This window comes from Mus caroli, chromosome 14 (assembly GCF_900094665.2).
Source record: "Mus caroli chromosome 14, CAROLI_EIJ_v1.1, whole genome shotgun sequence".
Classification (NCBI taxonomy): domain Eukaryota; kingdom Metazoa; phylum Chordata; class Mammalia; order Rodentia; family Muridae; genus Mus; species Mus caroli.
The window spans coordinates 41074881-41087345 of NC_034583.1; the positions used below are offsets into that span (position 1 = coordinate 41074881).

The following is a 12465-nucleotide window of genomic DNA, read 5'->3' on the forward strand; positions in this document are numbered from 1 at the left end:
AGCAGAAGCTGTGTTCCACTCACCAGCAGTCCCAAAATCCTGTGGCGGGGGTCGTGGGTAGCTGGCGGGGGTCAGGCAACCCTGCTCTAGCTACCCCGGCGCTGATCTGGCCGGATGAGGCCTGTGGCCCTACTCAGGCCGGTTTCTGCTTCCCTAACTCGTAGCTATTGTTAAGAGCCCTCTAGGCATCTACTTTCTGAAAAAGGAACCTGAAGAACCACACGTTCTCTTTGCCAAGCCACTAGATGGCAGCAAGTGGCAGTGCCAACAAGCTTCCACCTGCACAGAACTATACAGGGAAGCAATACAGGGAAACAGTTGGGCAAACTGGCTTCATGTAAATATGCCAGCCCAGTGAATCCTGGGCACATGCACATGCACACACACACACACACACACCCACACACCCCTTCCCCTACAGAGGAAGGCAGTTGCTTCTCTTCATCCCTTGCAGAAGAATCACACCAGAAGGAGTTGTTTAGGGAAACGGTAGGGTGGTACTTTTACATTTTTTAACATTAGGAAATATATTTGCCTAAAGGTTTCTGAATGACTTGACTCTTCAACACATGATCAATATCATCAGCTGGAATATGTGCCAGGGCTTCTGGACCGGAGGATCAATCAACCAACTACCACCAACCTCTGCACTTGGTGACAATCACTGACCTAGGAGAGGCTGTTTTTGTTTATTAGAAAGACAAGGAAGGTAGGTCAGAGCGACTTCAAGAAAATGTAACATGTGTTTGGCACAGTGACCTAACATGTCTCTTAAAATTCTGGGAAGTGGAGAAAGTGACACTATGCCAGCTTTAGGTAGATGATCATGGAGACAACTTAAGGCCCAAGAAGGATTTCTGATTTACAGTGCAGTTGTTTGTTCAGAGGAGCTATCAATGAAACCCCCGCCCCCTCCCAACCAAAAAGGTTTATATGACATGATTTGGCTTCAGTACAAGATAAATATTTCTCTAGATCAGAAAACAGAAATGCACATATTTGTGAGAAGCCAATCCATAAGACACTTAGGCCAGGTAAGAAGTTATTTATATTCAGTAAAGGAGATCGGGAAATGCTCCATAGAAGATCCAGGCTCACAATTCTAAATTAAGGCTGAGTTCTCCTTCATGCTGCTTATTAAGGAAGAGCTGCAGGGCTGAAGTTGAACAGAGCAGCAAAGCCTGTTGCTTTAGCATGTAAGAGGCCATGTGTTCATTGCCCAGTACTGAAGTAAAATAAATGTATCTGGGGATGGGCAGATGGCTTGGCAGATAATGCTCACCATCAAAGTGTGAGCCCTACTACTTGGGAGGTAGGAATGGGATGCCCAGGATAAATGGGCTAAACTCTGAATTGGTGAACTCCAGGTTCAGTCAGAGGCTCTGTGTAAGTAAATAAAGTAGAGGGTGATTAAAGAAGCTATCTGGAAACTATGCCGGGGCCAAACAAATACAGAAGTGGATGCTCACTGTCAGCTATTGGATGGATCACAGGGCTCCCAATGGAGAAGCTAGAGAAAGTACCCAAGGAGTTAAAGGGATCTGCAACCCTATAGGGGGAACAACATGATGAAGTAACCAGTACCCCGGAGCTCTTGTCTCTAGCTGCATATGTATCGAAAGATGGCCTAGTCGGCCATCAATGGAAAGAGAGGCCCTTTGGACTTGCAAACTTTATATGCCCCAATACAGGGGAATGCCAGGGCCAAAAGAATGGGAATGGGTGGGTAGGGAAGTGGGGGGGGGGTATGGGGGACTTTTGGGATAGCATTGGAAATGTAATTGAGGAAAATACGTAATAAAAAATAAATAAAAAAATAAAAGATAAACAAAAAAAAGAAGCTATCTGACATCAGCTTCTAGCCAGCACACACACATACTTACACGCACACACACACACTGTAAACACACACACACTGTAAACACACACACACACACACAGTAAACACATACTTCAACCTGAAAGCTGGAAGATTCATTTCACAGGACTTAGCATAAGATTAAATATGAAGAAGATAAGACTCCGCAACAATAAATTCAAAGCTTGCTTTGGTGAATGGTTAATTTCCAAGAAACACTCAGAAAGAATAAAATACTCAAAGCAACCCAGACCTATTAATTAAGCTAGTAGGAAAAATTATCACTTTCCTTAAAGGTCCAAGAGTCTAAAAATGGTTTTTACTAAATGTTAGGGAACTAGAGCAATTCTGTGTTGTTATAATAAATGTTTTGGAAAAGAAGGGTGCGAAATCTCAATTTTACAAGAATAATTCAATCTTGATGGCAAAGCTGATATAAAACTGTGTTGGAAAAGTGTAGGTCTGTCACCTTCATTAAGGAAGATACACAGTCTAAGGAAATGCAGTTCAGCCATGTATGTGTGTACTTATCCCATGACCAAGTCGAGTTTATGCCAGAAATGCACCATGGCTCACCATTATAAACTCTATACTGTATTAGCTGGAGAAAAGAAAACCCAGAGAATTGTTTATTTTTGTGTGGGTAGGCATTTCTCTGTGTGTGGGTATGTGTGATTGTTTTAATAGATGGGGAAAAAATCCGATAAAATTTAACACTAAAGGAAACCGATAAAACTTAGTCTAAAGGAAAACTCCTGAACTTGAACGACGTTGTGCCAGGTGGCTTTTCTTGGTCTCTCCAGAGCCACCTGCCCGCTTGACAGCAGTCTTCTGCCTGTCCCATGCAGCAGCTTCCCTGCCTCTGGCATCCTATTGGGTATAGCCACTGAGGAGATGACAATGAGGTTAGGTATTTGGGCTATCGGGTGAACATGTCTCTCAGTGGAAGGCCACGCTTACCCTCAGGGCAGCTTCCTCTACCTGAATCTATCCTTGCAGGCTCTAGAAATCTCTCCCCTTGCCTTGGCCCAGAGCTGGTTACCTGTCTGCTGCCTCTAACACTTTCTGCACTATCTTTGACTGTTTCTCTTAGCTAGACTTCTGTGCAAGGAGGGTTGTAAAGGAAAGTTCCCTGAATTACTAAAATCTCAGTGTGCCATCCGTTTCCTTTGGGGGCTTTGGTGCCAGTGGGTATCAAAGTCCTACTGCATATATTATATATGTTCAGTATCCCTTACTTGAATTTCTCGGGACCAGTAGTGTTTCAAATTTGGAATTTTATTTCTGCTTTTCAAATATTTGCATGTATATAATGAGATATCTTGGGAATGGGATTCAAGTCTGGACACAGTTTGTTTCATGTGTTTGCTAGGCACAGTAGCTGAAGGTAATTTTACACAATATTTTCAATGTTTCTGCTTTTTGGCTGCAGGTTTGGAATTTTTTTTCTCCCGTGGTAATGTCAGTGATCAGATAAAAATGGATTTTGGAGCACTTTGGATTTCACATGTTAGAATTATCAATATCTTTGTGTGTGTGGGGTGAGGATGGGGTGGGAAGACATGAGAGACAAGGTCTGAAGGAATCAGGACTGTTGGGATGGGGGCTGCAATGGTTAATAGGTTGTTCAGGGTAAGCCTTATAAAGATGCTGAAATTTGAAAAAAAAAAAAAAAAAAAAAAAACCAAACCAATCTCTGGAAATCAAAGAATTATCCTGCTAGACTACGTGAGTCAATATTCAGGGTTGGGGGTGTCGAAGACGTTAGTAAGAAGACAGTCCTGTTAGGCTGCCTGATTGGAGGAGAAGATGGGCAGGCCAGAGGGGGTGCTGCTGATCAATTCTCCTACATGGGGGTGGGGACATTACTGATTAAGAGCTCCCAAGCAGAGAAGCTTAGTTCTCATCTCCAGGAAGAGGTAGGTGCTCCTTAAGGAGTAGAGAGGTCCCGGAAGTGGAGATTGCCAAATACCCAACTCAAATTATTTAGGATGCAATTAGGTTTGGTTTAATAATTAAAAATACTTTTAGAATTTTCTTTGGCAGAGATCAGGCTATTAATTAGCATGTCATGGGAACCCAGCATTTATTATTCTCTCAAAAACCCATTTGTGGTGAAAAATGTGCTGAGCCTCATTTGTGAAGATAATTATAGATGATATCTTTAGGAGTGTCTGCCAAGTTCCTAGTGATTTCCCTTTTATCTGGGAGCTGACTCCAGAGCCTACAGGGTGCCTCCTCTGCCCACGTCTTTCTAGCACAAGCATGTCCTCTGCTCCCAGCTCATTGGATCAGAGCTAGGATCACAAGTAAAGCTGAGCCAATAAGACCTTTCCTCCACAGGAATTTGGAATACCGGCCATGGTCAGGCAGCTCTGTACATTTGATTGGATGTTTAAGATTCAAGTTTAGGGTGGCCCTGGGGCTCAGAAAACACTGATCTTTGAGGGAAATGAATGCAGGGTTATAGTACAGAACTGAGGTGAGCTATATAGAATTTGCCTTTCAGAAGTTTGCTAAGTCTAATGTCTCCCATATCTTGGGTTCAACAAAATAGCCCTGTATCCTTATAAGTAAGCACATAGATATCTTTGTACACTCGGCATGTTTTCCTTCCACCATGGATGACTCCCCTTTCATTATTCATTTCATTCACTACTAAACTTTTGTGTGGCATAGATTGCCAGTGGCTGACTACATAACATCGAGTAAAGAAAGGATAGTCTTTGTGCTCAGATAATGTGTCTTGATTCTTTGATCTTTAGGTGGTTTGCTAGTTTGTGGGGTACAGTGTCAGACTTGGAAATATCCACACCCTCTTTTTGAATTTGAAGGAATCAAAACCTAATTTTAGCTTATTTAGGATTGGTAAATATTAAAATCATTCTGTGGTCTAGAGAGCACTACATGAATATATTTCTCTGGTTGTAGCGACTTCTTCTGTTTGAGTTTGCCAGTGTCAGATTCATAGGAACATATATAAAACACTCCCTTGAAAGGCCATATTTAGTTTAAGAATAAAGCCAGCTTTAGGTTTCTCTGCTAAGCTAGAGATATGCTCATATTTTTAAATTAGACCTTGATTCATTACATTACTCTTTACTTTTTTTTGAACTAAATATTATCTTCCCATTTTCTAAAATTTCTGGAAGAAATGCTCTTTTGGAACTAAAGGTAATAATCACTTCAAGTAGTAATTTCAAGCTTCCAAAGAAGACAAGTACATACGAAGTGACTGAGACCTCAGTCCTTAGCAGAGAGCTCCATTAGCCCCTGAACCAGTCTGGGCATCTGGCTGAACTGTGGAGCAGGTAGGGTTTGGATGTGTCCTTGCTCTGCTCACAGAGAGCCCCATGCCTTCTGTTATCCGACACTCATTTTCAAGGACCCACTCTGAGCTCTTTCTCTTTTTACGATGAGCTGTCCTACTGGAATTTGTACCTCTCAAAAGGGAATCTATGACATTTTAAATCAAGGTAGATACATTACAATTTTTTGCTCTGGTATCCCTTACTGCCCTATCCCTTTTCTTTTAGACAGTCATGCTGTAGCCCTGGCTGGCCTTGAACTTACAGAGATCTGCTTGCAACTGCCTCCTAAGGGCTAGGATTAAGGTAGTGCACCACCATATCTGGCCCCAGTGTCTCTAACTTCAACATCTGCTTATGACATCTAGGATGATTAAAGGATGGGACTAAGGGGAGATGGAGACAACTTACTCTGAAGGCTAGAAGTATCAGAGACCTGGCTAATACCTTCCATGTCATTTGACAAGTTACTTCATTCTCTGAACCATATGTGGAAAACAAAGATGGTATTTTCTTTCTTATACTGGCCTAGAGGACTATCTGAATGACATAGATCAAGTTCTGATGTGGTGTTTGACTTGAATAGTAGTAGTAGTTGTCATTTTCAAATACTCACTCAACCAAGTGCTAGATTCAGGTCCTTTAAATCTCTAGCCTATTTCCTTGTTAACAACTTTTTTTGGGGGGTGGGATTGGGTTGTGAGTCTCAAAAGTGACATCACTGCTAAAGGAAATTCTAATGCTATGGCCTTTGCAACTGTCAAGATTCTTTGTAACTGCATCTCATTAACAAGGTATTTAAGGTTCTTTTATGATTATGGATGAAAAAGGGGTATAATATAAGTATTAAAGCAAAGACATTCCTTAAGAAGACCTTTAAATTCATCTTACTTGAATTCTTCGGGGTGGATGCCTTTTGATAATACTTGTTTCTTCATGTTTCAGTGGGATGTCAAGATATACGGCCCTGGATACTGGAAAGATTGGAGGGGGCGATAATAAACGATTAAAAGCAATTTATTGTCAAGTTAGGCATCCAGGCTGATCATCGTTCAGTAGTCATCATCTATAAAATTTTCATCTTTCAATTATACATGCTTAACTCTCTGGTTGAATGCAGAGATGAGACATACAGAGCAGGGCCCCTACATGAATGCAAGTGATAACATTTTAGTCTGATTTATTCTTTCCATATCCCCCTAGGCTAACAAAAATGCAAAATTAATTATGTACTGATCACGGGTATTACTCAAACACAGCATTTAGCCTGGAACATAGAAACTTACCAACTAGTCTGTACTGGAAATGAAATCCAGGGTCTCACGTGTACTAGGCAAGTGCTCTGTCTCTGAGCTCTGTCTCTGGCTCACTAGTTCAATACCATGAAAGTTCCCCCCAAATAAAGGGAAGGAGAGTCCATTTGTGTTATTGATGCAGAATGTGAAGAAGAGAAAAGATGATACAAAGTATATGGAATATGTACCAGATAACACATTTAAACATGAATTTCTCATTCCAAGTTAGCATATCTGTTTTAATTATCTTTATGGTCACCAGGAAACATTTTACATGTCATAATAAATACCTAAGAACAACTTGCAGCCATTTCAGGCCCAGAGTTTCCCTATAATTGTGGGAAAAAGTTTCTTAATTCTGTGATGACCATAAAGAACATGGGGTTCAGGAAGGGTAATTCACCTACTGTCCCTTATGTAGTAAATCGATACTGATTGGGTTGGTTTCAAAATTCAAATTGGAGAGGTCTATTCCTAAAGTGCTACTCTCAAAACTACAAAGCCAGATGCATTAAGTCCCCCTGGAGACAATGACTTAAGTTTAGAATCCAACTGGAGCACAACTGCCACCATTTAGCACATCGTTGGCTTTGTAACTTCTGTGGTCTTTGCAACTGTCAACATTCTTTGTGACTGCATAAGGAGGTGGGCATAAACATTGAAATCAGAACAGATTCAGGTGAGACCAGATGGTGTTCCCTTCTTATATAGAAGTACTTTATCCAGAATTGATACAAGCCATCAAATGTAACAGAAGACATTCATCTGACAAACATTCAGTTCTCATTGAAAAATATTCTCCTATATTTCAATATTCTAGACTTGTGGAGATCATGGAGACAGTGATGTAAATGTACCACAGCCCTCCCAAGTCCCAGACGTGCAACTCTTATGTTTGGTTTTGCCATACCTGCAGGGACTCTTCCATACCAAGTTTCTCGAAGTGGTGGTAGCTGTCCTTCTCGAGTTCGATTCTGGTCCTGCAGTCTCGTGAATGAGCTGTCTTCTTCCAGGTTCCGATTCAATGCAAAGAACACAGGGCCAGTTGAGGGTGTCTCTGCTTCTTGGCTTTGTAAAGGTGCGACTTTGATCACCCGAGGGTGAGCCTTGGAGTGGCTCAGGCCCATGTTCCTTGAAGATATTGAGAAGAAAACCATGATGGAGAGGGTGAGGGCCTCTACAGAGCTCGATTTAGTTAAATGTTTTCAGGAGTTTACCTCGGCTTACCAAAGCAGGTGTTTCCTTCATGACATCTTCCCTGTTCTCTACCCCGGACACTAACTAGTTTGGCCACTTCCTGGGAGGTTGGTTTCCATGGAGACTTCCCTTCAACTTCTACTTTGCCATTCCAGAACTAAAGAATGCAGTTAAACATTGACTTGGTTATTCTACTCTCTGAAAAACTCAGTTACATGGAGAGAAGTTTCTATTGATCATTAAACAGTTATCCAACCCCAGGCCATTACAAGACACGCAGAGCAGGGTTTTAGAGAAGTCTTAGAAGCACCCTTTCTTTTTTTTTTTTTTTTAATNTTTTTNTTACATATTTTCCTCAATTACATTTCCAATACTATCCCAAAAGTCCCCCATAGCGCCCCCCACTTCCCTACCCACCCATTCCCATTCTTTTGGCCCTGGCATTCCCCTATATTGGGGCATATAAAGTTTGCAAGTCCAATGGGCCTCTCTTTCCATTGATGGCCGACTAGGCCATCTTTCGATACATATGCAGCTAGAGACAAGAGCTCCAGGGTTCTGTTTAGTACATCATGTTGTTCCAACAATAGGGTTGCAGATCCCTTTAGCTCCTTGGGTACTTTCTCTAGCTTCTCCATTGGGAGCCCTGTGATACATCCAATAGCTGACTGTGAACATCCACTCCTGTGTTTGCTAGGCCCCGGCATCGTCTCACAAGAGACAGCTATATTTGGGTCCTTTCAGCAAGATCTTGCTAGTGTATGCAATGGTGTCAGCGTTTAGAAGCTGATTATGGGACGGATCCCTGGATACAGCAGTCTCTAAATGGTCCATCCTTTCATGTTGGGGGAAGTACTAACAACCCAGAAGACCTAAATTGTTAGAAACGAGAGGACAGATGCTAATTAGTTAGGGCTTTGTTAATCTATAATTTTAATTAGAGGATATGTCTTCCAGTTAGGAAAAGAAGCAGGGGGTGGATAAAGCCTCACTTGATTTTTCTATCAATGACTTGAGCTACCTTTGAAGGAAATGAATACATTGCAGGAGAACAAAAAGACAATCTCCCTGCTGGGAATGAAGGAGCAAATTTCTTAAATAAGTGGTCCAAATAAAAACTGTTTTCAAATAGAGCCTATTTATTATGTTGTTTTAAGTAGAAAAAGAAAATGGAGGGAAATGTGCCAATGTCTTGAGCAGCGGGTTTTGAGTGACGGCATTATGAGTAATTTTTATGTCAGACCTTTACTGAGTGGAACCCACGTTCAAGTTTGAGTTGTTCATGACCACAGATTACAGGTGTCTTTGTCATATCTCCATAGATGAATTAAAAATATTTTCCATGTCGTGAAATCTATTCGCTAAAGGGCTAACATTGGTGATTAGGAAGAGTCAATAGGAAATATCTAGCTTTAATTTTTTGCCGTAGTATTATTTAACTTTGAAAGGCTGCATCAATGTAGAAATGATTAAAGAAACAAAGCTGAGAGAGAGCTGGTCAGTTGTAGAAATGGTTAAAGAAACAAAGGTGTTACTTCCAAGCCTTGTGACTATTACAGGTCATTTAATGTCCTGATCTGCAAAGTGGGGTTACTAATAAGACTTCATGAGGAATGAATCAATTAGTTCCATCTATAGCCCATAGAATAACAACTGGCATCGGCCTGTATGCTCACCTTTTTAGGCCAATGTTGTCCACAAATGCAGAATAGTCCTTATTGCCTACAAGTTAGGCTCCTTTAAAACAGACACATTTCTGTTCATGGAGTTCATACCTAAGAATAGAAAAAAAATGAGAAAAAAATGAGGGAAAATTCATTGATTTTTTTTTGACGAGAAAACAGCAATATTTAAAAATTATTATTTAAAGCCAAGAATGGTGGTACATGCCTTTAAATTTCAGAACAGAGGAGGCAGAGGAAGGCATTCTCTGTTAAGGTCTATATAGTAAGTTCTAGGACAGCTAAGGCTGTGTAGTGTAACCTTGTCTTCAAAAAAAGTCTTATTATTATAAATACTCCATATGCATGATCTTATTAAAATAATCGTGGAAAAGGAAAATTGTTATTTACTTTCACCTACAGGGTTAAATATAAGATGTAATTTCCTTTTTTAATATTCTGCCTTTTATTTTTTTTAATTTTTATTATTATTTTTTAAAGATTTCTTTATTATTATATCTAAGTACATTGTAGCTATCTTCAGACACCCAGAAGAGGGCATCAGATCTCATTACAGGTGGTTGTGAGCTACCATGTGGTTGCTGGGATTTGAACTCAGGACCTTGGGAAGAGCAGTCAGTGCTCTTAACCGCTGAGCCATCTCTTCAGCCCATATTCTGCCTTTTAATTAATTAATTAACTAATTTATTTATTTTTAAATTTATTTACATCTCAAGTGTTATCCCCTTATCCAGTCTCCCTACCTCCCGGAAACTGCTATCCTATCCCTCTTCCCTCTGCTTCTATGAGAGTGTTCTTCCACCCACCCACCCACTCTTGCTTCCCTGCCCTTGATTCCCCTACCCTGGGGCATCTATCGAGCCTTCATAGGACCAAGGACATCTCCTTCCATTGATGGCAGACAAGGCCATCCTCTGCTACATATGCCGTTGGGACCATGTGTACTCCTTGGTTGGTGGCTTAGTCCCTGGGAGCTCTGGGGATCTGGTTGGTTGATATTATTCTTCCTATGGGGTTGCAAACTCCTTCAGCTTCTTCAGTCCTTTCTCTAACTCCTCCATTGGGGACCCTTAATTCAGTGCAGTGGGTGGCTGCAAGCATCCGCCTCTGTATTTGTAAGGCTCTGGCAGGGCCTCTCAGGAGACAGCTATATTCTTTCTTTGTTTTGTGTGTTTGGTCTTTTGACTATTATGTGATGGGAGGAATTTCTTTTCTGGTCCAATCTATTTGGATTCTTGTATGTTCATGGGCATCTCTTTCTTTAGGTTAGGGAAGTTTTCTTCTATAATTTTGTTGAAGATATTTACTGACCCTTTAAGTAGGGAATCTTCACTCTCTTCTATACCTATTATCCTTAGGTTTGGTCTTCTCATTGTGTCCTGGATTTCCTGGATGTTTTGGGTTAGGAGCCTTTTGCATTTTGCATTTTCTTTGACTGTTGTGTCAATGTTTTCTGTGGTATACTCTGCACCCGAGATTCTCTCTTCTATCTCTTGTATTCTGTTGGTGATGCTAGCATCTATTACTCCTGATCTCTTTCCTAGGTTTTCTATCTCCAGGGTTTTCTCCCTTTGTGATTTCCTTATTGTTTCTATTTCCATTTTTCGATCCTGGATGGTTTTGTTCAATTCCTTCACCTGTTTGGTTGTGTTTTCCTATATTTCTTTAAGGGATTTTTGTGTTTCCTCTTTAAGGGTTTCTAGCTGTTTACCTGTGTTCTCCTGTATTTCTTTTCTTTCTTTTTTTTTTTTTTCGAGACAGGGTTTCTCTGTGTAGCCCTGGCTGTCCTGGNACTCACTTTGTAGACCAGGTTGGCCTCGAACTCAGAAATCCACCTGCCTCTGCCTCCCGAGTGCTGGGATTAAAGGCATGCGCCACCACGCCCGGCTCTCTCCTGTATTTCTTTAAGGTAGTTATTTATGTCCTTCTTAAATTCCCCTATCATCTTCATGAGATGTGATTTTAATCAGAGTCCTGTTCTTCTGGTGTGTTGGGGTATCCAGGGCTCACTGTAGTGGGGAAACTGGGTTCTGATGATGCCAAGCAGCCTTGGTTTCTGTTGCTTATGTTCTTGCCCTTGCCTTTCACCACCTGGTTATCTCTGGGGTTAGGTGGTCTTGCTGTCTTTGACTGTGACTTGTCCCTCCTGCAAGTCTCTGTGTCAGTACGCCTGGTAGACCAGTTCTCTCCGGAAGAAATTTGGATATGAAGAGCTGTGTCAGATCTGGGGTTCAGACAGAAACCAGAAGGCTCCTATCATAGTCCACTCCTTGGTTCCTGTGTCCTGAGGGTTTGGGGAGGGTTCCTCTGAGTAGCAATGGTGGTTTTACCTGTGCTTACAGGCTTGTCCACACTCCTGGGAGGCTAGCTCTCTCCCAGAGCTATTTGCGTATTGAGTCCTGTGGCAGAGGATCAGCTCTGGGTCAGATGGAAACCAATAGGCTCAAGATGTAGTTTCTTAATCAGAAGAGTTGGAACCCATTAAAGAGCTCTCATCTCCCAAAGCCTGACTGTCACCAAATTATTTAGGATACCTTATAATGATCTGAAGTGGAAATTTCTGGGTCCTTTGGAGACTCAGTTGGGTCATTTGATGCGTTTCTGAAAACTGTCTTATGAGAGGATGTTTTTCCTGAAGCAGCTATGTGGGAGGATGTTTTGATGAGAACAGACATGTGAGTTTTCAAGAAGAAGCCTGAAAAAAGTGCATGTGATGTTTTGCTAGAGCAGATGCTTGAGAGAACAAGGTGATGTGTGGAAAAGCTATAATTATAACCCAACAGGAAGCGGACAATGCTATGTGGTATTGGTATTCCTTACTGTTCTTTCCTGCTCATTGTTGGGTGTTGCTGATGCTGTTGATACTGTTTGGATTACCTTATCATTTTTTGCTGGTCATCATTTGTCTTGACTTCATAGGGGGAAACGGACCAAAGAACTTTGGTGGTGTTCAGTTGGCTTCTTGCCTATTCAGACTTGGAAAGATTGGCAGAACCTTGTGGTGATTTTTTTCTGGATCAACCTGCCATTGTTCATTCATAAATGATGTTGGCAAGTGGATCAAATTGCCACTGCCGATTCATGTGAACTGAACCTCTGGTAGCCTTTGCTCTATTAACCTTTTC

At 41.3% G+C, this 12465-nt stretch overlaps 1 protein-coding gene across 4 annotated transcripts in view; it reads right to left on the reverse strand.

Moving 5' to 3' along the window:
• The window catches only part of Ccdc198 (coiled-coil domain containing 198), a 22666-nt gene extending 14890 nt beyond the window's left edge, over positions 1-7776 (reverse strand). For 3 of the 4 annotated variants that reach the window (XM_021182175.2, XM_021182174.2, XM_021182172.2), the window contains exons 1-3: positions 7689-7776; positions 7372-7592; positions 6058-6140 (exon numbers count right to left, since the gene is read on the reverse strand). In XM_021182175.2, the coding sequence (XP_021037834.1) occupies positions 6058-6140; positions 7372-7588 (300 nt within the window). In that variant the 5' untranslated portion in view covers positions 7589-7592; positions 7689-7776. Of the gene's footprint in view, positions 1-6057; positions 6141-7371; positions 7593-7678 lie in introns of all 4 variants that reach the window. The other variant, XM_021182173.2, reaches the window with a different exon arrangement.
• Between the last annotated feature and the right edge of the window lie 4689 nt (positions 7777-12465).